The sequence below is a fragment of the Peromyscus californicus genome, unplaced genomic scaffold (genome assembly GCF_007827085.1).
Source record: "Peromyscus californicus insignis strain IS unplaced genomic scaffold, ASM782708v3 Scaffold_20__1_contigs__length_68692818, whole genome shotgun sequence".
Classification (NCBI taxonomy): domain Eukaryota; kingdom Metazoa; phylum Chordata; class Mammalia; order Rodentia; family Cricetidae; genus Peromyscus; species Peromyscus californicus.
The window spans coordinates 43,001,521-43,025,271 of NW_026294503.1; the positions used below are offsets into that span (position 1 = coordinate 43,001,521).

The window sequence follows — 23,751 nt, forward strand, 5'->3', positions numbered from 1 at the left end:
TCACAGATGTGAGCCTTAGTAGAGAGAGCGACAAGTGGCTGGAGACCCGGAGAAGCCAGAGCAATGAGAGAGAGGGGGCTGGCTTCTTGCTGGAGAGCAGCCAAGTCAGCCCAATGACGAGTGTTGCGCTGAATACAGATTGTGATAGAATATTCTGTTTCCCAGCATGACTGTCAAGAGCCTGCAAAATCAGAACTGATGCCATGCTGGTCTGTCGGCTGCTGAGTCGCTCCTGTCTCGGAGCAGCTGCAGAGAGCTAGCTAGCTGCTTTCCTGGGAGGATCCTGGACCTAAGTGCACATCTGGGCTGAGATGCACCCAGCCTCGTGGACGAGACCCCTTTAGCTTGGGCGATGGGGTGAGGTCAACATCATCTTGCTCTGTCTCCCCAAGTTCACCCTCAGCAAGGATTTGAGCGAAAGAGGTTCCTTGTAAGGGGTTCCCACAGCACCCCTAGGGAGTGGGACAGCTGGAGAGAGGAAGGAAGCAGAAGAGGGGGCCCTCCAACCCACCCACATACTGGGGGGGGCGTTTGCTCAGGAGCAGGCACTGGGGACTGGAGAGAGCTGGGAAGCTGGCTCGGAGATAGCCCAGCCGACAGGAGGAAGCTGCTACATTCTGATCCAGCTCCCTGCCCAGTACCAGCTGCGGGCTCTCCTCCAGGACAGGCCCTGGCTCTTTGCTGGCCTGAGAGGGCTTTACAGCTAGAGCTCAAGAGCCTTTGGACAGCCGGCTTGGGTCTTCAGGATGGGAGGTGAGGGAGGCACCTTCTCTGCATCTGCTGTGGCAGAGGGGCAGAAAGTCCTCCACTAAGGAGCACGGGGAATGTGGCTATTACTGCCGCTGGTCTGTCTGGAAGGTTCTTCTTTGTAGCCAAAGAACTCTTCGCCCTTTCATGTCTGGTGTTAGTTTCTCAGGGCTTCTCTGACAGATGGACACAAACTCAGTCCCTTAAATGACAGAAATTGAGGCTCTAGGTTGTGGAATTCAGATATCTGAGATCAAGGTATCGGGGCCACGTTCCCTTAGAAGGCTCCCAGGCATCATCCACTTTCCTCTGCCAGCTTCTGGTAATGCCTGGCCACCCTCTGCTTGTGGCTGGGTCCCTTTTACTTGGTGACTCCGTATGCACACAACCCTCCCCCATGTGGCTTTCATTCTGACTCTTTGTGAGGTCATTGGATTCAGGGCTCACCCTGATCCAGATGCCCTCACACTAAAGCCCTTACCTGAATGCCAGCTGCAATTTACCTCGTCTTGTTCCTGTTATGGTCACAGCCTGAGGTTCTGAGGCAGATGCCTTCTTTGTGGAACATTATTCTGCCCATTGCACGTAGAGTATTGTGGGGGGGGGAGTGGGGGGAAGGTAGGTATGCACCTATGGAGGCCAGAGGTTTATATCACATCTTCCCCAATCATTATCCACCTTAGTAAAGATTTTTAATTTTTATTTTATGTGTATGCATTTTTTTTTGCCTGAATGTACATAAGTGTACCATATGTTTGCAGTGCCCATGAAGGCCAGAGGAGTACATTACATCCTCTGGGACTGGAGTTACAGATGCTTGTGAGCTGCTATGTGGGTGCTGGGACTGAACCCAAGGCTCTGCAAGAGCAGCCAGTGCTCTTAACCCCTGAACTATCCCTCCACCCGCTCTGTCTTAGTCAGGGCTCTGGTTGCTGGGACAAATACCACGGCCCAAAACAAGTAGGGGAGGAAAGGGTTCATTTCGTCTTACAGCTTATTATAGTCTAACATGCAGGGAAGTTGAGGCAGAAACTTAGGAAGGAACCTGGAGGCAGGAACTGAAGCAGAGGCCATGGAGAAATCCCGCTCATGTCTTGCTCAGTCTGCTTTCTTATAGAACCCAGGACCACCTGCCCAGGGATGGCACCACCAATTTGCTGGGCCCTCCCACATCAATCACTAGTTAAGAAAATGCCCCCAGGAATTGCCCGCAGGTCAGTCTTCTGGAGGCATTTCCCTAATTGCGGTTTGGGTTTCTTCTCCGACAGTTAGTTTGTGTCAAGTTGACACAAAACTGTCCAGCCCACCCACCCTTCTTTTTGAGACAAAGTATCTCTTGAAACTAGACTAGCTACTGTTTTAGTTCTCCAGACTGTCTTGCCTCTGCCTCCCCGGCATTAGGATTGCAGACACAACACACTACACTTGCCTTTTTCCATGGGAACCGGTACCTGAACTCAGAGCATCATGCTCGTGTGGCAAGCACTTTACCGACAGAGTTGTCTCCCCAGCCCTTGTACATGCTCTTTAATTGTGGTATTGGCTAGACTTCAGTTCGCTTCCTGTGTTAACCACAGCCACATAACTCAACCAGAGTCTGCCCTCTCTGTCACACTAACCATCAAGGTCAGCAGCTTCCAGAAGCCACCAGGGACCTAAAATCTTCCTAACATAACTATAGTGGCTGTGCCTTCTGTCTCTCACAGTGAAAAGGGCAGCTGCCCCTCGGTCCGGAGGCTGCCTCCTTGCGGTGGGGGTGGGATGGGCAGGAGGAAGGCCGAGTCCAAAAAGCCTTCTGCACGCCACACAGGGACTTGTTTGCTCTCATGGATAAAAGTGCTGTCTACTCAAGATTGTAGTCCTCCTACCCCTAGGTCACATCACTGCCCCATATCCAAAGAGAAGTCTTATAGAAAGACAGAAGGGAGCAGGGTGTGTATGGGGGACCTGGGTGTGAGGCACATGGCCATGATCCAGCAGTTGGGAGCAGAAGTAGGAGGCTCTCATGTTCCAGGTCAGCCTGGACTATGTGGCTAGACTGTGTCCCAAACAAAACAAAAAATTTAAAAAAAAAAAGAAAATTAGAAATTATTAAAGAGCTGGCAGCTGTAATAAATAGTAGACAATATTATAATATTGCCACCTATAAAATGTCTTTGATTCTCATAACTGCAGGGGGAGAAAAGATTAAAATCACAGGGGCACACTTCCCGTTAATGAAGCCATGACCTTCTGAAGGTCACCCCATGCACCCATGCTATTTTTTCCCTTCCTGTCTCTTTGCATCCACCCGAGCCTGGCCCTGTGGGGTCCCCTCATGGGGGAAGTTTACCAGATGTCATTGGAAGCACTGGCTGGTGATGAGACCACCATAGGGGTCGGGGATAGAGGACAAACACACATGGAACCAGCTGCCCTGACAGAGAAACCCCAGGAAGGACATCACACACAGACGCTGTCCCCTCACCTTGATGACGTCAGCACGCCGGAGCCTTTCCTGGCTGGTGCTGTCCTTATTGGGTCAAGCCAGGAAAGAGAAGATCCAAAGGAGGGCCTAGGCACGGTCTCCTTCATGTGAGGTCCCTCCATGTGATACCTGTGTTGCGTGATAAGTACTTGATGGATCAATGGAGCTGACAGTCAGCGGGACGTGAATTGGATTTTTAAGGTCTCTAAGCCAGGCTCAGATACAGCGCCCGGGGCCAGGAGGATTGTGCTCTTCTGACAGCTCACTGGGGCTAAGTCCTTTCAACAAGTTGCCTCATCTCCATTTACACACACCTCTCCTGATCGGATGCTCACTACCTCGAGGGACAGCCTGTCCTCTGGGTCAGCCGCCCCAAGGTGGACATGGCTTCTGATCAAGAGCTATGGCCTACAAACTCTCTCACCAGTCCTGATCTGGTTCTTGTGGAACCACACAGAACAAACTTGCAGCCCACACTCCTGTCCAAGATTACGAGAACAGGCTTAACAGGCTGCCCTTGCCGGTCTGTGAGGGATACCGCTAAGAGTCGCTTTGCTCAAAAAAGACCAACTTGGCAGTGGTGACCATTTTGATGTTTAGTTTCCAGTGCCAAATGAGCCTCAGTCTCTGGGGGCCTAATGACCAAACATAAAAGGTAGATGCTGAGGGCAGAGGTGAAGTCATGTGACAGTCGGCTAACCATGCGAAAATGGTATCTAGGGTGTTACACTCCCGTGGGACCCAAGCTTTTCTCTAGTTCCAAAACTTTTCGCACCCCTGAAACACTCTGTACCCACTAAGCAGCCAGCCTCCCTCGTCTTCCCTCGTGGACCTGTGGACCTGTACTCTGTCCATTGTAAGTCGACACTTGAGTTGACATTTCATAGAAAAGGGATTGATTGTGCGGCATCATGGTTTGGGTAGAAAACATCGTCCAAGGCTCCTGTGTCGAGGAGGCCTTGGTCTCCACAAGGTGGCACTGTTGAGACGTGATTGCAGGGTGAGGGCCCGACTTCCTCATTGATAGGCTCTTAGCTGGACAGACCTTTCCCAGGCAGGGGCCTAGTCGGAGGGAGTGCACTATTGGCACTGTGCCCTTGAAGATATACCCCGTCTTCAGCACCCACTACCATCGGGGTGAGCAGCCTCCTCACGCACACCTCCCCTGCCAGGCACCTTGGGCCCAAAGCAATGAAGCCAAGCAAATGCCACTGAGTCCTCGAAAACCATGAGTCAGCACAATTCTTTTTCTTTCTTTCTTTTCTTTTCTTTCTTTATTTTTTTAAATATAGGTGCTGGGGAATCAAACTCAGGTCCTCATGCTTACACTGAGTATTTTATCAGTAGCCACCTTCAAGCCTATTTATAAGGCAGGGCTCCCAGGGTCCTATCTCTTCATCTACTGAGCTGCTGATTGGATTTCAACAGGAGCTCTGGAGGGATGTGGCATTAAGCTGATTTCTCTTGGGTACTCTGCTAAGCAATGTAAAGCCAACAAACACAATGTATATTTACATATACAAACAGTATATGTAATATATAAACATAGTATATAGTAATATATAAACATACTTTATATATTATACTTCCTGATACTGTTCGTAGTCCAGCAGATTCCCAGGCTGGCCTCTGCCGGGCAGTGCATAGGCATGCAAGTAGGCAGAGCACCAGGCTTTTCTCCAAAGAGCCTGTCACAGCCATAACCCTGCCCAAGGGAGGGTTTTCTTGTGAAGGGCTGTGGTGGCTGTCTCTTCTGGCTGGGGAGAGAGCTCCTCGGGTCCAGGGACCTGCTGCTCCAGCCGGATGACCTGAGTTCAATTCCCAGAAACCACACAGTGGAAAGAGAATCAACAGCATGCAGTTGTCCTCTGACCTTTAAAAGGACATCTGCCTATAGCTGTCTTCACCCTCAACCTGACGTTCCCCCCATTTGCAATCACAGTGGCCGGTGGTTACTGTTTCTGAAGATTTTGTGTGATTCTCCTCACTTTGGCCTTTCAAAGTGTTCCCTGGCCTCCACACTGTGAGTCCACAACCACCTCACTGTGGTTGCATGCACAACCACCTCACTGTGGTTGCATGCCCCCACCCCCCACTGCCCTCAGTGCCCTCAAGCAAAGCGTTATCTCCATCCGGGTTCTTCTTTGCTGTGTTTTTCTGTTCGGTGGTTGACTGAGCGACAAAAGCCTCGCTATTTTCAGTTGTATTAGCTGTGTGGTTTGGGGAAGTTACCCAACTTCCCAGAACCTTCTTTTTCTCATGTGAAAAATAGACTCGCCCTTGGGCGCCTGCCTCTTGGTCCATCTCAGCTGCTTTAGCAAACACTTTACACTTGGCAGCTTAGGCGAGGCAGAGATGGGCTGCTCACTGTCCTCAGGGCTGGAAATCCAAGGTCAGGATTCTGGCAGACTGGGGGTTGGCCGAGGTCTCTGCTTCATGCACGAGGCCTCTTCCGTGTGGAGAAGGGACCAGCAGGCTCTTGGACAGCTCTTAAGTTTGATTTTACACTTATCTATTTATGTGTGTGCAAGTGTACTCACACGCGCCATGGTGCACACATGGAGGTCTGAGGGCAACTTTGGGGGTTCAGGTCTCTCCTTTCACCATGTGAGTCCTGGGGCTCAAACTCAGGTTGTCAGTTTGGCAGCCAGCACCTCGACTCACTGAGCTGTCTTGCCAACCCTGTTTTGCTATGTTGTGTTGTGTACAAGGGCTCCTGTGTGCATGTATGTGTGTAGGTACAAGGGTGTGTGTGTGCGGGTGTGACGGGGGAGGCCAGAAGTCGACTCGGTGTGTCTTCTTATTGCTTTCTGCCTTGTTATTTTTATTTTATGTGTTTGGGTGTTTCACCTGCATATGTATCTGTGCACTACTTCCATGCCTGGTGCCCACAGAGGCCAGAAGAAGGCATCAGATCCCCTGGAACTGGAGTTACAGGTGATGGTGTGCCACGGTGTGTATGCTGGGAATCCAACCCAGGTCCTCTGGAAGAGCAACCAGTGCTCCTAACCACTGAGCTATCTCTCCAGCCCTTCTCTTTCTTCTTCTTCTTCTTCTTCTTCTTCTTCTTCTTCTTCTTCTTCTTCTTCTTCTTCTTCTTCTTCTTCTTGGAGACAGTCTTTCACTGAGCCTGGAGCTCATTTAGCTTCTGGATAGCTAGTGAACCAGCCCCAGAGATCCTCCTGTGTCTGCCTCTCCAGTGCTGGCGTTACAGGCACGGCAGCACATCTGACGTTTTTATATAGGTGCTGGCAATCAGGCTCAGGTCCTCGTGCTCGCACACTGGGTATTTTATCAACAACCTCTTCCCCAGTCTTTGAGCCTATTTATAAGGCAGGGCTCCCAGGGCCCCACCTCTTCATCTACTGAGCTGCTGATTGGATTTCAGCAGGAACTCCGGAGGGACTGGCATTCAGATCGGGATGGGTGGCAGCACAAAGCCTCTTGAGATGTGGTAGGTGTGCAGAGGAAGAGGCAGGCTTGGAAATCAGCCCCTCCATCCCCAGCAGTGCGGCTGCAGTTCCATCTCCAAGCCCCGGGTGCCGGGGAGCCCCGGCCAGCTCTGCCAGCCCTCCTTGTCCACCCCTGCTCTTCATCCTGACCACCCTGGCTCCTTTGTCCCCACTAACTGCCTCCTGTCCGGGGACACTGTGGGCCAGGGTGCTCGAGTCACCCCTTACTGTCCACGTGTAGTGTGATTCTGCAAAAGCCACTTGGTGTGGTGGCTCCTCCCAGTCCAGTACCCTCCTTCCTGCTCCCAGCTCAGTCTTGATGGAAGTGGGTGGAGGGGACCAGGAGGCTCGCCTGAGCTTAGGAAAAGGAGAGTAGATCCTGTCCATATGGAGGGGGGGGATGCAGACAGGGTGAAAATGGTAGTGATGGAGGTGTCCTAGCTGGGTGACTGGGGAACCTCCTAGCCCAGTGACAGGCTCTGCAGGGGAGTGTGCTGAGTGGGGAGGCTCCCTCTTCACTCCCTTTTCCTTGCTGAGTTAGTGGATCTCTGTGGATGAGGCCTCACGGGAAAAGAGAAAGCAAGAGGCTTGAGGCCAGCCCCCCACTCTTCCCTGTTCTTCTGCCTTTACTTTGAAAACTCTGTGCACGTGATGCTGGAGATGCATACTAGGCAAACCTACGGCCTCTTCTGGTTGACACAGTCACAGAGCTCAGTGAGCTCCCGGGGTACCCCCATACCCCAGTGGGTGCCCCCCAGCATCTTAGCGGGGTTAGTCCTGTGCTCTAGTGGGGAACCCACAGGTCTTCCCTGCCTGTGAGGATCGCATGGCCTCCATGAGGAAGGGATAGGACATACTCTCCTGTCCCCATTTCACTTGCAGGGCAAGGTCTGGGTTCTGACTCTTGCTGGAACAGTCAGGGTAGTTGTTTCGAGCCAGGACAGGTGGTTGGGGAGTGGGTACTAACCGGAGCAAAAGGGTCCAACTGGGTACCATCTAGACTAACTGAGGAGCCAGGTGGAGCCCCTGCTGAGGGAAGCAGGTGCAGGGGAGGCCGGGCCACTCTGAGGCCAGAAGCTGTGCCCAGAGCTGCAATTTCCTCAACAGATCGAGCAATCCCTCAATTTCTAGCTGCCTCAATTTCTAGCTGAGCACTGTGACCCGACCTGCATTTTGGAAAATGCCGTCTTCTCCAAGTGTGCAGCTGTAGTGGGAGGAGAGAAAAGGCGGGGGACAAGCTAACAAGCTAGGTCACTGCAGTGGTCCAGGGATTGCCAGAGTCCCCACAACGTCTCTCAGAGCCTGGAAGGAGCCCGCCCACCTCCACATGGCAAAGGTGCCGGCATATAAAAATGTCAACCCCAAGTTACAACAAGAACTGGAGGCACAGCTTTGAGGAGACAGCGCCCTCGTTGGAAATTCCCTGCATTCCTTGAGGTCTAGCACAGGGTGCTCCCTCGTCTTCATCCCTACTTCCACCTCAGCGTTCAAGGTACAGAACTCCGAGAACTTCGTGGAAATCTGGGTCCGCCCTGGCCCTGACATTGTCCCAACTGTCCCCACGTGTGTGCCTGTGTACTCACACTGCCTCTGCCACCTGGCGTTCCCATGTGCTCTGTGGCACTCCCATGTGCTCTGCCTCTGGTTCATTTGCTGGCTGTTGAGGCAGGACCGGGCCTGGGCACATCTGCACGGGGTGGCTCTGGGTCTCCTCCCAGGCCTTATCCTGCTTGTTCTGCCTGGGTGCCACTCTGCAGCCTGCTCATCCCCATCCAATGACCGAGCATAGGGGAGGAAGTTCTAGCCCCTCCCTCCCACACAGGACACTTAAAGGAACCTCTCTCAGGGCCACCTGCCGTGGTTCGTGGTTCGGGGCTCCTGTGCTGCTGTGTTGCCTTTTCAGCCTCTCTCTACCCTAGCTTCAGATTTCCAAAGAGGTCCTTCCCTCCTCTCCGACAAGAATGAACTGAGTGGCTGAACCTCATATTTGAGGACGCACATGACCACAAGTGGTCTGCACAGGGCCCTTCTGGCCACTGGGACATATTCATAGAGGGTAACAGGATCTGGGGGTGATTTGGGGCTTGGGGTCCTGGCTCTGTTGCTTATGTGTGGCCTTAGAAAAACACCGAACCTCCCAGAGTCTTTTCTCTCCTCGACTATCTGGGGACAGTGCACACCTCGCAGGGCTGCTGCAAAGGGCATCCTGCAAAGGCCTCTGCAAACACGTGCTCCTGAAACGTTAGTGAGACTAACAGAGCAGCTGCGTCTGGGCCTTTGGGGTGGGTGATGGGGAAGGAAGAGCCCATTCCTGCTGGTCTCGTTGTGTGCATGCACATGCTGTGTGCATGCTCTGAGTTGCTAGGGAGTCCTGCCGGCACTAGGAAGAGGGGCTGACCCAATCACGAGTTTAGCGGGAAGGGAGGCAGTTCTTAGAGGGGCTCACTTTTGTGGGTATTTGTGATGGTTCATCTTGTCAACTTGGTGGGACCTAGAATCATCTAGGACAGCAGTTCTCAACCTGTGGGTCACAATCCCATTGGGGGTTGAATGACCCTTTCACAGGGGCCACCTGAGACCATCACAGAACACAGGTATTTACATTACAACTCATAACAGTAGCAAAATTACAGTTATGAAGTAGCAATGGAAATAATTTTATGGTCCGGGTCCCCACAACATGAGGAACTGTATTAGAGGGTCACAGCATTAGGAAGATTGAGAACCACTGATCTAGGAAATAAATCTATTGGCATGCCCATGAGGGAGTGTGTAGATTAGCCTGAAGTAGGAAGACCCACCTTAAATGTGGGCAGCATCACCCAATGGGCTGAACTCCCAGGCTGGATAAAAAGGAGAAAGCCAGCTGGATACCAACATTCATCTCTTTCTGCTTCCCGGCTCGCGGATGTGATGTGATTCAGTGTGGCCTGCTATTTATTCCTGCCTCCTTGACGTCCCCGCTGTGATGGACTGTACCCCCGGAGTGAGCCAAAACAAATGGTTCTTTCCTTAAGTTGCCCTCATTAGGTTTTTATCGCAGCAAAGTCAAAAGCAATTGATAGAGTGTCATTTGAGTCCTTTGATCTAGCGGTTCCCGAAGGTGACTATCTGGGTACATAAAGTAATCATATATGGCCTCAAATGCTTCTCTTCCTCTCTTTAAATGAAGTTTCTGTCTCTTTAAGATGGGAGTTCCATCACCTGTCTTGTGGGATAGGTGCAAGGACTGAACGAGGTGGCCCGTGTGAGCATCAGTATCAAACAGGGAGGGAACATTGGGACACAGCCCTCCCACCTACCCCACCTTTTCTAGACTACCCCCACTGCCTTCGGAAAAACTTGCCAAACCAACACCCTACCAGGCCTGGGTCCTCCCTACAGGCGGTGTCCGATTGGTACAGCCTTTATTGTTTCTCCAGCATTTTCCAGAAGAATGGTGTCATTCAAGGGCCATAGAGGATGGGGGGGAGTAAAAAATAACATAAACAAACTGAACAGAAACTCAGGAGGGCCGCGAGAAGGGCTGAGATGGGTCGTTGGGGTTGGCGAGGTGGGAGACCCAGGTAGTCAGCGCCACTTAGCTTTCAGCCACCAGAGTGGAGAACTCTGCAAAAGAAGAAGAACACTATTAGCACCTGGGACTGTGTCTACCGCACACCAGCTGTTTTCAACACTTCGTGGACAGTATCTTCTTCGGCTCCGACTGCCACCTTATTGTTTATTGGGACGCCTAATCGGCAGAGGAGGAAACGGAAGCTCCTCCGAGCCCAGCAGGTTCTTTGCACATCTCTGCTGTTTGACACAAAAAGTCAGAGTCATTGTGGAATGTTCCATTTGTCATCTCTGAGAACCCCCTGGGATTCTGGTCTGCCAATTCCTATCACCCCTAGACCATGCAGCGCGGTGACGTGGAAACAGAGTGAGAGGTTTGGGCCCTTCCTGGAAATAGACCTTGTATGCTTCGGTCCCTTCTGTATCTATGGCGGGAGACAGGGCCAATGCCCTGGGAGGAAAAGTGACGGATGAAAACCCAGTGTGAAGCAGCTTCAAAAGGCCACCAAAGGATCCTGGGAGCCCCCTGAAGTCTACCCTGTCTGTCCAGTCTGTGCACAGGACAGACTCCTCACTTGTCAGCCCTGTACTGAGGTTACATAAATGTTAACCCCCAGGGAAGCTGGCAGGAGAGCAAAGGGACTCTTCCTGAATCTGCAGCGTTCTGCAAATATAAATAACATTTTAAAAACTCACATTGACGACAGCAACATCAGCTATCCCGTGCAGCTGCCCTGGTCCCGGCTCTGTGAGGGAACGAAGCCTGGGCTTCTTACTTTTCTGACGCTTGGTCTGAGAAATAGACACCACACCCTCTTGTCCCTAAGGCAATGTCTGCACTGGGACTCAAGACAGGAGCCACTGAGGGTCCATGCAGGTGAAGCTCTTGAAACCTCAAAAGGCTCTTGGGTTGAGTGATGAGAGGCACTCATGGGAACTCAAGTAAATAAACATTGAACGCTCAAAGAATTCCCCCCAGGCCAGGCGTCAATCTCCTGTCTTCTCAGCCAAGAGCCCAGTGAGCCTGAAGGCTCTGAGGGAGGCGTGGTGCTTGTGAGCTCTCTTCATCTTAGAGTTCGAACTCTTGTCACCACTGTCTGTGGTGTCCACGTTGAGTATCTGTGAGACAGTCATCAAACGTCTACCTGGACAGAATCCAGGGAGTATTGCCTCACGGAATTCTTAGAACTACCCACGGGCAGACGCATTCTTGCCTGCGTTTTACTGATGGGGAAACTGAGGCCCTAGAGTTTAGCTCTCACATGGTCACAACAGCAGATGGGATTCCGGCCACAGTCACTCTCAGATTCCTTCTTTACTGGGGAGATTTGTGACCTCCTTTAACCTAGGTATAGAGTGACACATGTCCCAGCTCAAATATCGCCACCACTGGCTCCGTCGCATTAGCCCATTTTTATTGACTTCAGGGTCTTAGCACATTGTGAAAGGATCTTCCTTATTTTCTTGCTTATTTTTGTCCATCTCCAGCGCTGTCTCCCTGGTTCACCCCTTTGCCTGAGGCTAGCCTGGCCTAGTATCCTGCAGGTGAGAATAACTGAATGTTGAATGAGTGGATGAGGGATGAAGTATGATATTGCCCATGAGTCCTCCTCAGAGTTCAGCAAGCCCTGGGAGGTACACAGGTGATTCCCATTTTACAGATGGGAAAATAGGGGGCCAGAGCAGTCAGGGTCGGATAGAAAGTAAGCTGTAGGGCTGTAATTTGTCCTCTGGCCTCATAAAGTTCCTGTGTGGGCCCTACTGACCAGGCCAGTGGCCCAGATGCTGTAAAGACACAAAATCTCCTAGTATTGCTCACATGGGGCTATCAGAGGGAAACTGGGTTTTAGAATCACACCAGGGTTTCTGGGCCCCTGACTGCTCCTCGGGAGCTCACCTCCTACCCAGGAGATGGGATCAGATGGGATCTACACAGGACTGGGTGAAATCTAGCCAGGATGGGGTGCAGTAGACTAGGGTATTGATGAGGGCTCACCAGAGTGGGAATCTATGCTGTTGGGAGCTTGATAGCATGAGGTTTCCAAAAGCCCAATACATCAGACCCCAGGATCTTCTGTGAATTAGCTAGGATGTCCTTAAGGCCACCGAGCTTGGCTTTTTGCAGGGAGCACAGGATTCTAATTTTATCTCCCCCAGAACCCTGACCAGGGCACTGTAGACAGATAAAGCAAGGCCACTGGACCTCTTTAGGATGTTCGTGTCTTCCTCGCGGCAGCGTTCTTAGGAACTGCTAATTAACTAAAGCTTTCCAGGCAAAGGTCTCCTCTAAAACATCTCCTCTCACCCCAAAGAAAAGCAAATGACAAGCACACAGACTTGGGAACGTCTAGGTCAACAGATTTGAAGGTAGGGTCTCAGATGCGAATTGGATATGGGAGGGTGGGGCAGGGACCTGTGCTCCGCCATTCTCTGGGTTCCCTGGACCAGATGTCACCCCTCCAATCCCAGCTGAAAAAAATGTCCTTGGTTTTTTTTTCAAGGACATTTTTAGAACATCCAGAGAAATGTTTTAACTTGGCATTTGGAGGAAGCAAGGGGAGAGGGGACAACTGTTCCTTTCCTTGTCAGTTTGGCTAGACTCTCCTGCCTCAGTTTCCTCGTCTTCAAAGCGGAGCCCATGGGACTAGCTGCTTCTCAGGACTGTCCAGTCCAGTCAGCACCACAGCTGCCCTTCACAGGCCTGCTGCAGAGAAAGCTCTTGGTTCTTGGCAGCTGCTCTCATCAATCCACTTCTATACCTCAAGCCACTCCGACGAACCCACAGACGCCTGATTGGTACCTGGCACAGCCAAAGGGGCCTGTCATCGTCATCTGTCACTGTCAATCCCACTGCTAGTGCGGGTCTTCACATCTGTCTCCACCAGGGCGTCTGCCCATGACCTTGTAGCCACCCTGGACCAGGGCCTGTGTCTCGTTCCATTATTACTGGCTAGGTGGCCATGGGCCACCATGCTGCCTCCCTGAACCTCAGTGTTCTGCTCTGAGAAGTGGGAATGATGCCAGATCCCACAGCTTTCCTGAAGAGCATTGGAGGAAGTCCACAAGGATGCTCAGCACACAGGAGGAGGTTGTGCACATAGGAGGAGGTTGGACATATAGGGGGAGGCTGCTGATTGTTAGCGCCACTTCCCTTGAATCTCCGCAGCACACCTGGCAGGGGAGCTGTGAAGTAACTACCTCCTCCAGCAACCCCCCAAGCCAAGGTCAAGCACAATGGAAGCAGAGCACCCAGGAAACCCAAACAGTCAGCGGCTAACCCGGTGCAAGCTCCTGACATGATCCAAGTTAGAACCCCACCTCAACATCCTCATCTGTAAAATGGGGACACCCCCGAGGTCGTGAGAAAGACTTGATGAGATGTAGGTGAGAGCTACCTGGCACACAGAACGAGTACAACTAAATCAGTAACTGATGAGGTGCAAGGGACAGGGTTCCTTTAGAAAAATCTAGAACTTTTTTTGCCCTCTCGTAAGTTATGCAGGAACAGCACTACTCTGCGGTCTGAAGCCCACCCCCAGCCCCTCTGAGGACACTTTCTGATGTCCAATCAGAAAGAGAGGGAGGCACAAGGGAATGTGGCCGGAGGGAGGCAGCAAACAGAGGGCTGGCCGTTCTGCTCTGTCCCTTAGGAAACTGAAATTAGCCTAATTAGGGCTGCCCCAGTCCTGGGTGCTGTGGGGACCGGACAAATTTAGAAGCTCTTGACAGGTGAGCCCAGCGAAGGCTGACAGCCCCGAGTGAAATTGAGACTCATGGAGTCAGCGTCTGGAAGGCCTGCCTTCCCTCTGTTCTGATGACCATAGCAAGGGCCGGCCGACTCCCGGTTCATCACCTCACCTCGCCTCGAAATAGCTCCAGGGCTCGGTTTCTTATAGGTAGGTGCCGCAAACAGGATCACTTTCTCCTGCTGCAGAAGGAGGAGACGGGGTCACTCGGGGTCAAGCCAGGCAACTACAAGGAGGTGGCATCAACAGTCCTGGGGACTCGCTCTTTGCCAGACACTGCCAGCTATCTTATTCCATTTTGTCCCCAACGGCTCCGATCCTCGTGTTATTTATGGGGAAACTGAGGCTGGGTCCCAGCTGTGAGGATGCTAACTGAAGCCTGGCTGTGTCTCTGCCCTGCATCTGACTCCAGCTGCAGCCTCAGCCTTGGAAGGAGAGGGATAAGCAGAGAGAGGACATCTTGTTCTGCCCTGACTGCTGCTCCATTTTTTAAGAGGAGGGTTACATAAGTAGCACTGCATCCTCTCCTTGCTCCATCTTATCTAGCGCAGCATAAGGCCGGAGCTAGCGGAAGTCCACCCGGGAATAGAGGAGCAGATTGCTAAGCATGGAAACATTTATAACTCCAAAAGCCCAGCTCAGCTTCGGGGAGGAAGCCTGTGGAAAGAAGACCTAGGTCACATCCCACCAAGGGCATGCAAGCCCCATGACTCCCGCCCTCAACGTTCACTGGGCCTCAGTTTCCACATCTCTCACTGAGGATGTGGCCCTTGTCTCCTAGACCTCCTGGAGCTGCTGTGAGGTTGCAGCCGGATATAACCAGACACTGTCCCCCTGAGGTCTGTGGGCTGGCCCTCATGGGCACCCCAATATCAAGACCCACAGGGGCAGACAGGTGGGAATCACAGTGAGGCAGGGGTCTCCTGTCCTCCTTGCCCGCCAGTCTCACACCCCAGTTTCATTTCTGCGTGCATTAGGATTTGATTCCTACTAAAGGGAGGGGCAGGGTGGCATAAAAGCCAAAGCAAGAAGGCTGAGAGCCGTGTATTTTACACCAACCTCATGGATGAGGGAATGGTTGTCCAGGAGGTGGAAAAGCCAAGATGTCCTCAGGATTAGTGTCTATGCACAGAAAGGGTCTGGTTCTCACCACCCATGACCATCATGACCTGACCGTCAGCCCCCACCCCGTACACACAAGTAGGCTGCTAAGGGTTTTGCCAGAAGGAAGCAGAAAGGCTCCGTTTCTGCGGTGATAACAGCAACATTTTCAGCCGAAGGAGCAGAACACAGAACACAGGCACTTGAGTCACAATTGGCACAAAGCATAGGCAAGCAGGGCCATCACGGGATCAAGGTCACAAGGGGGAAGGATGCCCAAGTGAGCATACACACACACACACACACACACACACACACACACACACACACACACACACACACAGAGGCCTGTGGTGTGCAGATCAATCTAAGACTCAGGTGGGCAAGAGAAGTGTGCTTGCCTTCACAGCCAAGCAGGCTTCTATGCTTCCTGAGGCTCAGGTTCCTCGTCTGTGTAGAGAACAAAGTTATGCTGTGCTGCAAAGCCCTGTGAGTTCTGAATGAGCTGGGTCGGGGAGACCTGCCGATAGTGCCCTGGCACACAGGAAGTGGGGTGGCTGCTGACCTCAGTCTGTCTTCTCCATGTTCCTAGTGCACTGAGTGTGGAAAGCCAGGCTGGGGACACACGCTGTAGTGAGGAAGCCAGCACAGGGTCCTGGTAGGACCTCCAAGCTCAGCCCTCAGGAGGGACCCTGTACTACATCACATCTTATCCTTCAGGGCTTCACTTGTAGAAGAGGGTAGCAACAGCCCTAGTTTTCCAGGATTACTAAAATGCCCTAGCTCTTTGCGATTCCCTGGACCATCGGCATCACTGTGTAACTTGTGAGAACTTGGGGTATTTGGGTCCCACTCAGGATGCAAACATTTCTGGGTGGGAGGCAGAAGGACTAGCCTGAGATCCATGCCTGAGAAGTGGAGGAGACCCGGCCACATGTGCATCTGTGTCTGGCCCTCATGGCCACAGCTGTGGACTGTGGGGCCCTTCCCCCTTCTTTGTGGCCTGTCTCTCCTTTTCTGTTTCCCGTCTTCCCTGCTGGGCCCCAGCCTTTTAGGGTGGCCGTTGGCAATCGATCACATCTATAAATGTCTTTAAACTTCCTGGAAGTAATTGCCCTAGATACTGGAGTCTGAAGGAACGATGTTATAACTGTGTCTCCCTTCTCTTTCTGCAGCTGGGCACTTAGAGAACCGTGTAAACCATGAGTCTCCTCAGAGAGACAAGCAGAGCTAGGGACAGAGGCCATGACTGGCTCTGCACTCTCAGAGTACCTGGGGCTACAAGTCCCAAAGCCTGCATGCATGCAGAGCCCCTCTCTACACGCTGGAGTTAAGCCTGTTCCTTCCTGCAGCCTTGCAATATACATAGTCACCAGTTCCCTCATTCCCTCACTGACTGATCTGCTCATTCATTCCTTCACTCGTTTAACCCCTCATTCATTCCTTTTCCCCCCTTCTCTTATTCATTCACTAAACGAATTTCTCTTGTTCTCCCGTCATGCACCAGGCCCTGTTCTTGGTGCTGGGGGTGAGAACAGAAGAAGGCGAAGTCCCTGCGCTGGGGACACCCAAGGACGGTGGAGAGAAGAAAGCCGGGAAGGCAGCACCTAACACCATCTTATGCTGGGTGTTTACAGAACTTCCGCGGCATTCAAGGCAGAAAGCAAGCAGCACCCTGCACAGGCTGCCAGCAAACGGAGCTCAACACTCCTCTTGACCATCCCTCTCTTCCTAGGCACAAAGGGTCAAACAAAGCCTTGCCTCTGAGCCTCGCGAGCCCTGCCACTGACGTGGGGATATGACAGCACCCACCTCACAGATAGATAAGAAGATGGCGGAGGACAGTGCCTGGCACATAGGAAGGGCTGTGGGAAGCTAAAAGCGACTGCTACCGTGGTTCAGGGGCACAGCTGAGCCTAAGTCTTGATTCACGGTCTTTCATGCAGGGAAAGGAGCCCCAGGGACGGGATGGGGATCTAGCCTTGGTCCTAAAGGCCAGGGGGACACCGTGACTTGCTTGGGTCCTACAGAAGTTGAAGCAACCTCAGGCTGGTAGGTGGGGCTCAAGACTCTGGCCACAGAACATTCTGGGCCCCAGAGAAAGGCTCTACCTTCCATGCCACTCTCGTTTGGCATCCTCAATCCTTCCTCTCGAGTTGGGGTACACAAGGGGGAGGGGCACCTGGATCTTCACTAGGCCCTCAATGCCACCTTAGTCCCGTCTTTTATCCCTGCTGTCCTGTCCCTCCAGGACCCTGGACACAGACCTTCACTGTGCTGTCAGATCGACTGGGGTTGAAGATTGAGTCCTGAACATAGCGTGACTTTGGCCTCCCTGAGCCGCCTCCTCTGTATGCATGTCCTCTGTCATCCCAGGAGAAGACGAGATAGCACCACAGAGCCCAGCTCCAGCCTGAGACATGCTAGAGGCCTAGAGAGTCATTCTTGCTCATTCCTGGCAAACCAGTCTCTGACTTGTTTCTAAACCTGCCCGAACCATTCCGGCCTCAGTGCCTTTGCTGATGCCAACACCATGCCTGGACCTGCCCCTGCTTGCTGAGTCCCGACCTGTAGCATTCCAGCTTCTTGGCCTCCAAGTCTCAGCTCCCTGCACCTCCACGCTGCCTGGCACAGACAGTGTCCCTAACCCCGAATCTGGAAATCTGAAACCCTTTCAGGGTCGTGGCTACACTATCTGAACACTCCAAAATCCAAACATGTCTGGCAACCAATACATCTCCTGTCACGAGCTTTTCATTAAGACAAACTCAGCCTGCATGATCGTTTGTTTGTGTGTGTATATACAAGGCAATACTCAGAATGTAGCTAACAGGGACAATTCATGGCTGCCATTCATTGGGTACTTACGAAGTACTGGGTGCTGCCTTCAGTACTCCCGTGTTTTCATGGGAGTTTTAACCATGAAGTTGCAGCTCAGGATTACAGGGCTGCTGCCCAAGGGCTCCTCATCAGGACATGTTGCTATCCCTTTGTCCTAATTATCTTTATTTTGCCTGATGCTAGGCATCACACTGCTCCTTGGGAGCTGCCTATGGGTCTTTTGGAAGAGTTTAGTTGGCTCTTGAAGACCAAGTATGGCAGACAGCAGGGGTGGGAGGAGGGAACCAGGTCAAGGGATGCCCTGGTTTTCCTCCTCATTTAGGTTACCTGGGAGCTGCCAGCTTGAAGACCCTGTCTCTGGTTCTGAGCTACATCTCAAAAATGGAGGGCAAGTTGAGCTGTAGTGGAAGCCAGGGCTTGGGGTGGAGCTAATGAGAAGGGGGCAAGAAAGCAGCTGTTACTAGAAACACTAAGAGCTGACAAGCCACTAGGTGGCTCTCCCCGCTACCCCACACTCTCTGCTCAGCCCCTCCTTCCTGCTGCCCTAAAGAATCCAGGGCACTCCCTGCACTCAAACTCAGGAGAATCTTTATTCTTGCTTCCACTAAAAATTCCTTGATAATTTCCCACGTACTTGCAGAATCTTATACTTATCCCAAAGCAATTTGTGTCCACACCACTTACAGGTCCCAGGATAAGCTCATGTGCCCCATGCGCCAGGCAAGAGAACCCAGGTATAGGCCAGGGATGCTCCCAAGGTCACAGGTGGTGAGGAGCAGAAGGGAAGAGGAGTGTGGAGTCTGGGCTTTCTCCTCAGGCAACAGATATTTACTAAGTACTTGCTTCAGTTCTCGAATAGACCCTGAGGGCTTAAAGTGCAGGTGCAATCTACCCCCCCCCCCATTTTCCTTTCAGTTAGTTAACAGACTCACAAAAGGCACTTGTTTTGTGCTCTGTGTCTGCTCCTGTCCTAGGCACTCTACATATTAGTACACCAACCACATCCTCATGGGTTCCCTATGAGAGAAGAATCATCACTCCTCCAGAGATGAAAACCCTGGGACCCACAATAATTATGTGACTCCCCTAGAAAGTCTGGGATCTGAACCCCAGAGGCACCAAAATACAGTTTTCTTTTATGTTGGCCGAAAGGGCTACCATCCAAGCCAATGGCGGCAGAGCACGTTGCTCAGACACATTCACACTAGATTGGAAATCCCTGCCACACCCTATATCCAAGCTCTCTGGACCAGGCTAAGACCGTGATCCTTCTTTTGGCCACCCGCAACCTGTAAAAAGAGAACCAACATTTCTGGGGTGTGCCCCATAGATGCCAGGCAGGTTGACCGAATAAGGATGTGGGGTAGTGGGCCACCAGGCCTGTGCCTGGACTCTGAGCAAAGCTGCAGAAGGTTCTAGGGCATCCTAACTCCCAGCTGGGTCCTGGTTGGCTGTTCTTTCCTGGCTCTCCTACAAGGATGGGATGGTGTATTTGAATGAAGCCAAAAACCTAGCTGAGGTTACAGGACACCAGGAGGAGATGCTGAGGAGGGCGGTAGATAAGGAATTTCCATCCTTGGAATTGGATACTACGAGAGCCCGAGGGTCCTTGGGGGATCAGTGGGCCTGTCTCCTCTGGTTACAGACATGAGCCTCGGGTTCAGAGGGGGAGAGACACTGCCCAAGGTCACAGAGCCAGTGTAGGCAGATCCTGGATCAGAACCTAGGCAAAAAAAGCAAGGAACATCTCCAATTCTCCCTCCCACATTCCCTCACACAGCAGGAAAGAGGAAAAGGGGGGAAAAGCCATTTTTCATGGGTTGCCTAATTTTGAAAAAAAACATATTTTCTCTTATATATTATATATTCTCTCTCTCTCTCTCTGTCTGTCTGTCTGTCTGTCTGTCTGTCTGTCTGTCTCTCTCTCTCTCTCTCTCTCTCTCTCTCTCTATATATATATATATATATATATATATATATATATATATATATATATATTTAGCAGCCACACAGCCCAGAGTCCCAGTGTCCCCAGAGTCACGGTCACAGCTACCCACCTTCAACCCCAATCTTGCCATCCCCATCCTTGTCTCCGGCGGCCAGCAGCGTCTTCGTTTCTTTAGCAGACAAGTCTCTGGCATCTGAGGAGAAGCCCTTCAGAATGGACCTGGAGGAGAACAAGGGGAAAATGGGAGGGACTCAGGACAAGGTCACCTTGCAGAACCTCGTTGGATGGTGGGCTGGCATCTGTGCAGGGCAGGGGAAGTTGGGATAGGCAGAGAGTGGTGGTGGATACATGTGCAGCTAGGCTGGACAGGTAGCCTGATCTGACCCTTAGTGGGTCAGTGTGGGGTGGATGACGACCCTCTGTGCAAGGTTGACCCCAATTTAGGGGACACTTGCCTTTGTTTATTCAATAAGTATATAAAATATTAAGTATTATAAAATGGTGATTATAATAAGCCATCTTCACAAATGAGGAGGAGAGCAAGCCCTCACAGACCTCTTGTGTGATGGAGTGACAGATACCCCAATGGAGGAGGCAGAGGGGAGCATATGCCTCCTACCCAGTCAAGGAGGAGTTAGGAGGCACTCTAGAGATGGCGATACCTGAAGAATAGAGAACACTTAGCATGCATCTGTACATGCATATACATGTTCTTGTCAGGCATAGATAGGTAGGTGGGAGAAGGTTCTAGAAGAAGATGCCCTTGGAGTAAAGTTTGGAGGAGAGATAGGTTGAGGAATTTCCTACTTAAAATGCATCTCTGAACACCTTCCTCCTCCCGTTCCTAACAAAATTCAAGGCAGTGTTGGCTGGAAAGTAACAGAAGGCACAGCTGGGTCATCAGATACAGGCCAGGTGGCTGAGGCAGGCTGGGGCAGAGGGCTCTACACTAATGTGGGTTTGTCTTCTCCTCTGTGCTTTGCTCCAAGGACCCTGAAGCCTCAGAGCTGGCTCTGCCTCCCTGGCTTGCCCAGAAGTTGCTTAGCTGCAGTTCTGGTCCAGAGGCATGGGGTCTGCAGACCAGATCGGGAAGGTGCCTTTCAGACACATGGAAATCAATGACACTCTAAGGAGAATGCCTCCTGCCTTGCCTGCGGTGGGAGGCAGCCCGAATAAGTGCCTCTTCATTGGTATTAAATTATTAAGTAACTCCGTTCCATTAGCGATATTAAGTGGCTATAATTTAACCTAGTTAGTTTCACTCTGAGCTGAGGGTTTGACCCTCCCGGAAGCAGGAGGTATCTCTCCCTGGTGCCTGGGATATTGTTGCCCTGGAGGAACAAAGGAAAGCCTGCTTACTATGAGGGGTACAGACAGAAGGACGGCGACTTGGGGAGTTAGCACCAGGTTCCTCCCCCCAAGGCCTCAGTTTACCCCAGCTCATCCTCCTCGATGAAGCCACTTTTGTCTTTGTCCAGAATATGGAACACCTTCTTCACGTCATCGGGGCTCTTTTTCTTCAGACCCACCATCTGGAAGAACTTTTTGTGGTCGAAGGAGTCTGCAGCTGTTTGGGGGGAGGAGGAAGTTAAAGAAGGATGCGGGAGGGCACCCGGAAAATCAGGGAAGGGGTGTTCTAGCATTTGCTAAAGGACACCTGAACAGTTGGGAACAGGAGGGCAGAGGGAGCCCAGCTAGGAAAGGATGCTCTGTCCAAGGTCGTACTTTCTTGGCTCCCCCATGCATACCCTGAGAAGCCTCACAGAGACTCTTGGTCTCCAGAGAACTGTATTTCTATGAAGCCTGTTTGGGTGGCAGCTAGGTGGGCTGAGCCTGGGCATGCAATGGATGCTAGGGTAGGCAGAAGAGCAGCTTTCTCTCTCGGCCATATACTGTTGTCAGAAAATCAACACATTTCTGTCAAGGTCACATCGTGGGAAGGGGGAGGGGAGGACCCAGAAGTCCTGCCCAGACTCAGAGACCATCCCAGTGACTGGAGGTGGGATGAAGGACTTCCAAAGGCTCAGTTAAGTTTCATCCTCAAGGTGACCAGGTGGCTCAAGGCACAGTGAATGGGTTATCATAGTGATCTGGGAGGGGAAGGGGGCTTCCTGGAGCTTCCTGTGTGTGTGTGGGGGGGAGGGGACTAAAAAAAATACAAACAAGCAGATGGGTGTCCCCACTGACAGAGGCTCTTAAGAACCATGGTCTCCCCTCAGCCCAGGGCCAGAGGGCGAGCGAAGTTGCTTTGTCCATCTCTGACACACCAAGGTGGGGCACTGAGATCGGAGGCCACCCCAATTCTCATCCTTATTGTGTTGGACTGGGTGGCCTTCTACATCTTTCATCCTATCCCAGCCTCAGTTTCCCTACATGGGTGAGAGGAACAGTATCTAAGCTGGAGTCCCTTCAGAGTAGAGGTCACACAGCTGAGTGGGGCCCCCCTCTCCTGGACTGCCTAAAAGGGTTGGAAGCTGGGGGATAGTAAGGGGGTGATGCGTTGGCTGGGCAGGGCTGGGTGCCTGCTGCCGAAAGGTCACTGTGTCCTCAGGTCTGTCCTGGGAGGGGATCTCCACCAATGGGCTATCTTCCAGGAAAAGTCTTATTGGGAATGGGGGTGGAAGAAAGGGGTCTCTTGGAGAGACAGCCCCGGTTTGCAGCCCCTTCTACACTTCTCAGAGGAGAAGTCTGGGTCCTGCCCCCAGAATCCCAGAGCTTCCTTCTTCCCACCCTGGTCTTCGGGCTTGGCCCTGGACCCGGGGAGTCCTCCCAGAGAAGCTACCCTTCTGCGCCCTCAACTTTGTGTGGCTCAGGCAGGGCGCATAGCCAGTGCAGCCCTTGGAAGGCAGAGGACCAGGGAGCCAACCCGGAGGATGAGGACCCAAGTGTAGAAGTGTAGACGGGAGAAACTGGGGAGGCTTCGCAGAGGGATGCGGGATGCCCCAGGAGCGGGAAGAGGGCAAGGGGACAGGGCCAGGCAGGGGAGTGCACTGCTCACCAGCAAAGGCTCCTATCGCCTTCTTGATGTCCTCAGCGCTGAGCAAGTCTGTCATCGACATCCTGCAACTGTTTGAGCGGGCAGAGCAAGTGCGAAAAGATTAAAAAGTGTTCTCCTCATCCTTTCTGCTCATATGACCAGCGCTGCAGTGTCGCGCGCCAGGCGCACGCCCGCCTGGCCTGGCTCCGCGCCAGGGGGCACCCGGCTCCGCGCGCAGCTCAGCAGCTCAGTCCCGCCGCGCAGCTAAACCGAGCGGGCCGCACGCCCAGGGGTCCTCGGCATCCCGGGGGCTCGGACCAGTACCCCCGCCGCCAGGGACCACCTCCTGATCTCAGGGACCATCAGCTGGGACTGGATTATTATCCTGCCGTCAAGGGCATATGGGAGGCAGCGAGGCTCCGATCTGGGCATCTCGGCTAATGTCCTCTCGCTGGGGAAAAATGATGCTGACCAGCCTCCACCCTAGGGGCCTTCCTGGCCTTGTACTCATTCTCTCCCCACGCCTCCGGTAGCCTCCTCTCCTCTGTCCTGGATGCAAATTTATGCCGCGAAAAATCTTAATGCTGAGGTCTTGAAACCTGAGCCACAAGACCCAAGGAGGAGGTAGCCTAGACTGGGACAGACCTCGGTGCTGAGGCTCTGTCTGGGCTGCTCCGTCCCTCACCTGACCAGGGCAGCACTTTCTGAAACTTGATTTGGTTTCTGAGGGGAAGGTGCCAGCTTAACTGTCAGAAGACCCCTTTCTCAGACTTTCTGGTCTCCAGGGCCACCACACCCGGGTGGTCTTCCTTCTAACTCCCGAAGACCTCCCTAAGGAGGCTAAGCTAAGGGGAAGCTCCATGGAATAACTACCCACCTTTATAGTTGGTCGAAAGTTCAGGGTAAGGGGTGGTACC

At 52.4% G+C, this 23,751-nt stretch overlaps 1 protein-coding gene across 1 annotated transcript; it reads right to left on the reverse strand.

The window, feature by feature from the left end:
• Positions 1-10,056: 10,056 nt before the first annotated feature.
• Positions 10,057-22,991, reverse strand: Pvalb (parvalbumin). Its single transcript, XM_052748260.1, has 4 exons — positions 22,856-22,991; positions 21,292-21,424; positions 19,967-20,076; positions 10,057-10,275 (listed from the first exon to the last, which is right to left on the reverse strand). The coding sequence occupies exons 1-4, from the start codon at positions 22,914-22,916 to the stop codon at positions 10,247-10,249; spliced, it is 333 nt and encodes a 110-aa protein (XP_052604220.1). The 5' UTR covers positions 22,917-22,991; the 3' UTR covers positions 10,057-10,246.
• Between the last annotated feature and the right edge of the window lie 760 nt (positions 22,992-23,751).

What these genes read in the sequence shown, in the direction of transcription:
- Pvalb (XM_052748260.1), bottom strand. Translation starts at nt 22,916, where the DNA reads ATGTCGATGACAGACTTGCTCAGCGCTGAGGACATCAAGAAGGCGATA. An exon ending in GGCGATAGGAGCCTTTGCTG is followed by an intron (nt 21,425 to 22,855) that starts GTGAGCAGTGCA and finishes CCCCCCAAACAG; the next exon opens with CTGCAGACTCCTTCGACCAC. An exon ending in TGGCAAGATTGGGGTTGAAG is followed by an intron (nt 10,276 to 19,966) that starts GTGGGTAGCTGT and finishes CTTCTTTTGCAG; the next exon opens with AGTTCTCCACTCTGGTGGCT.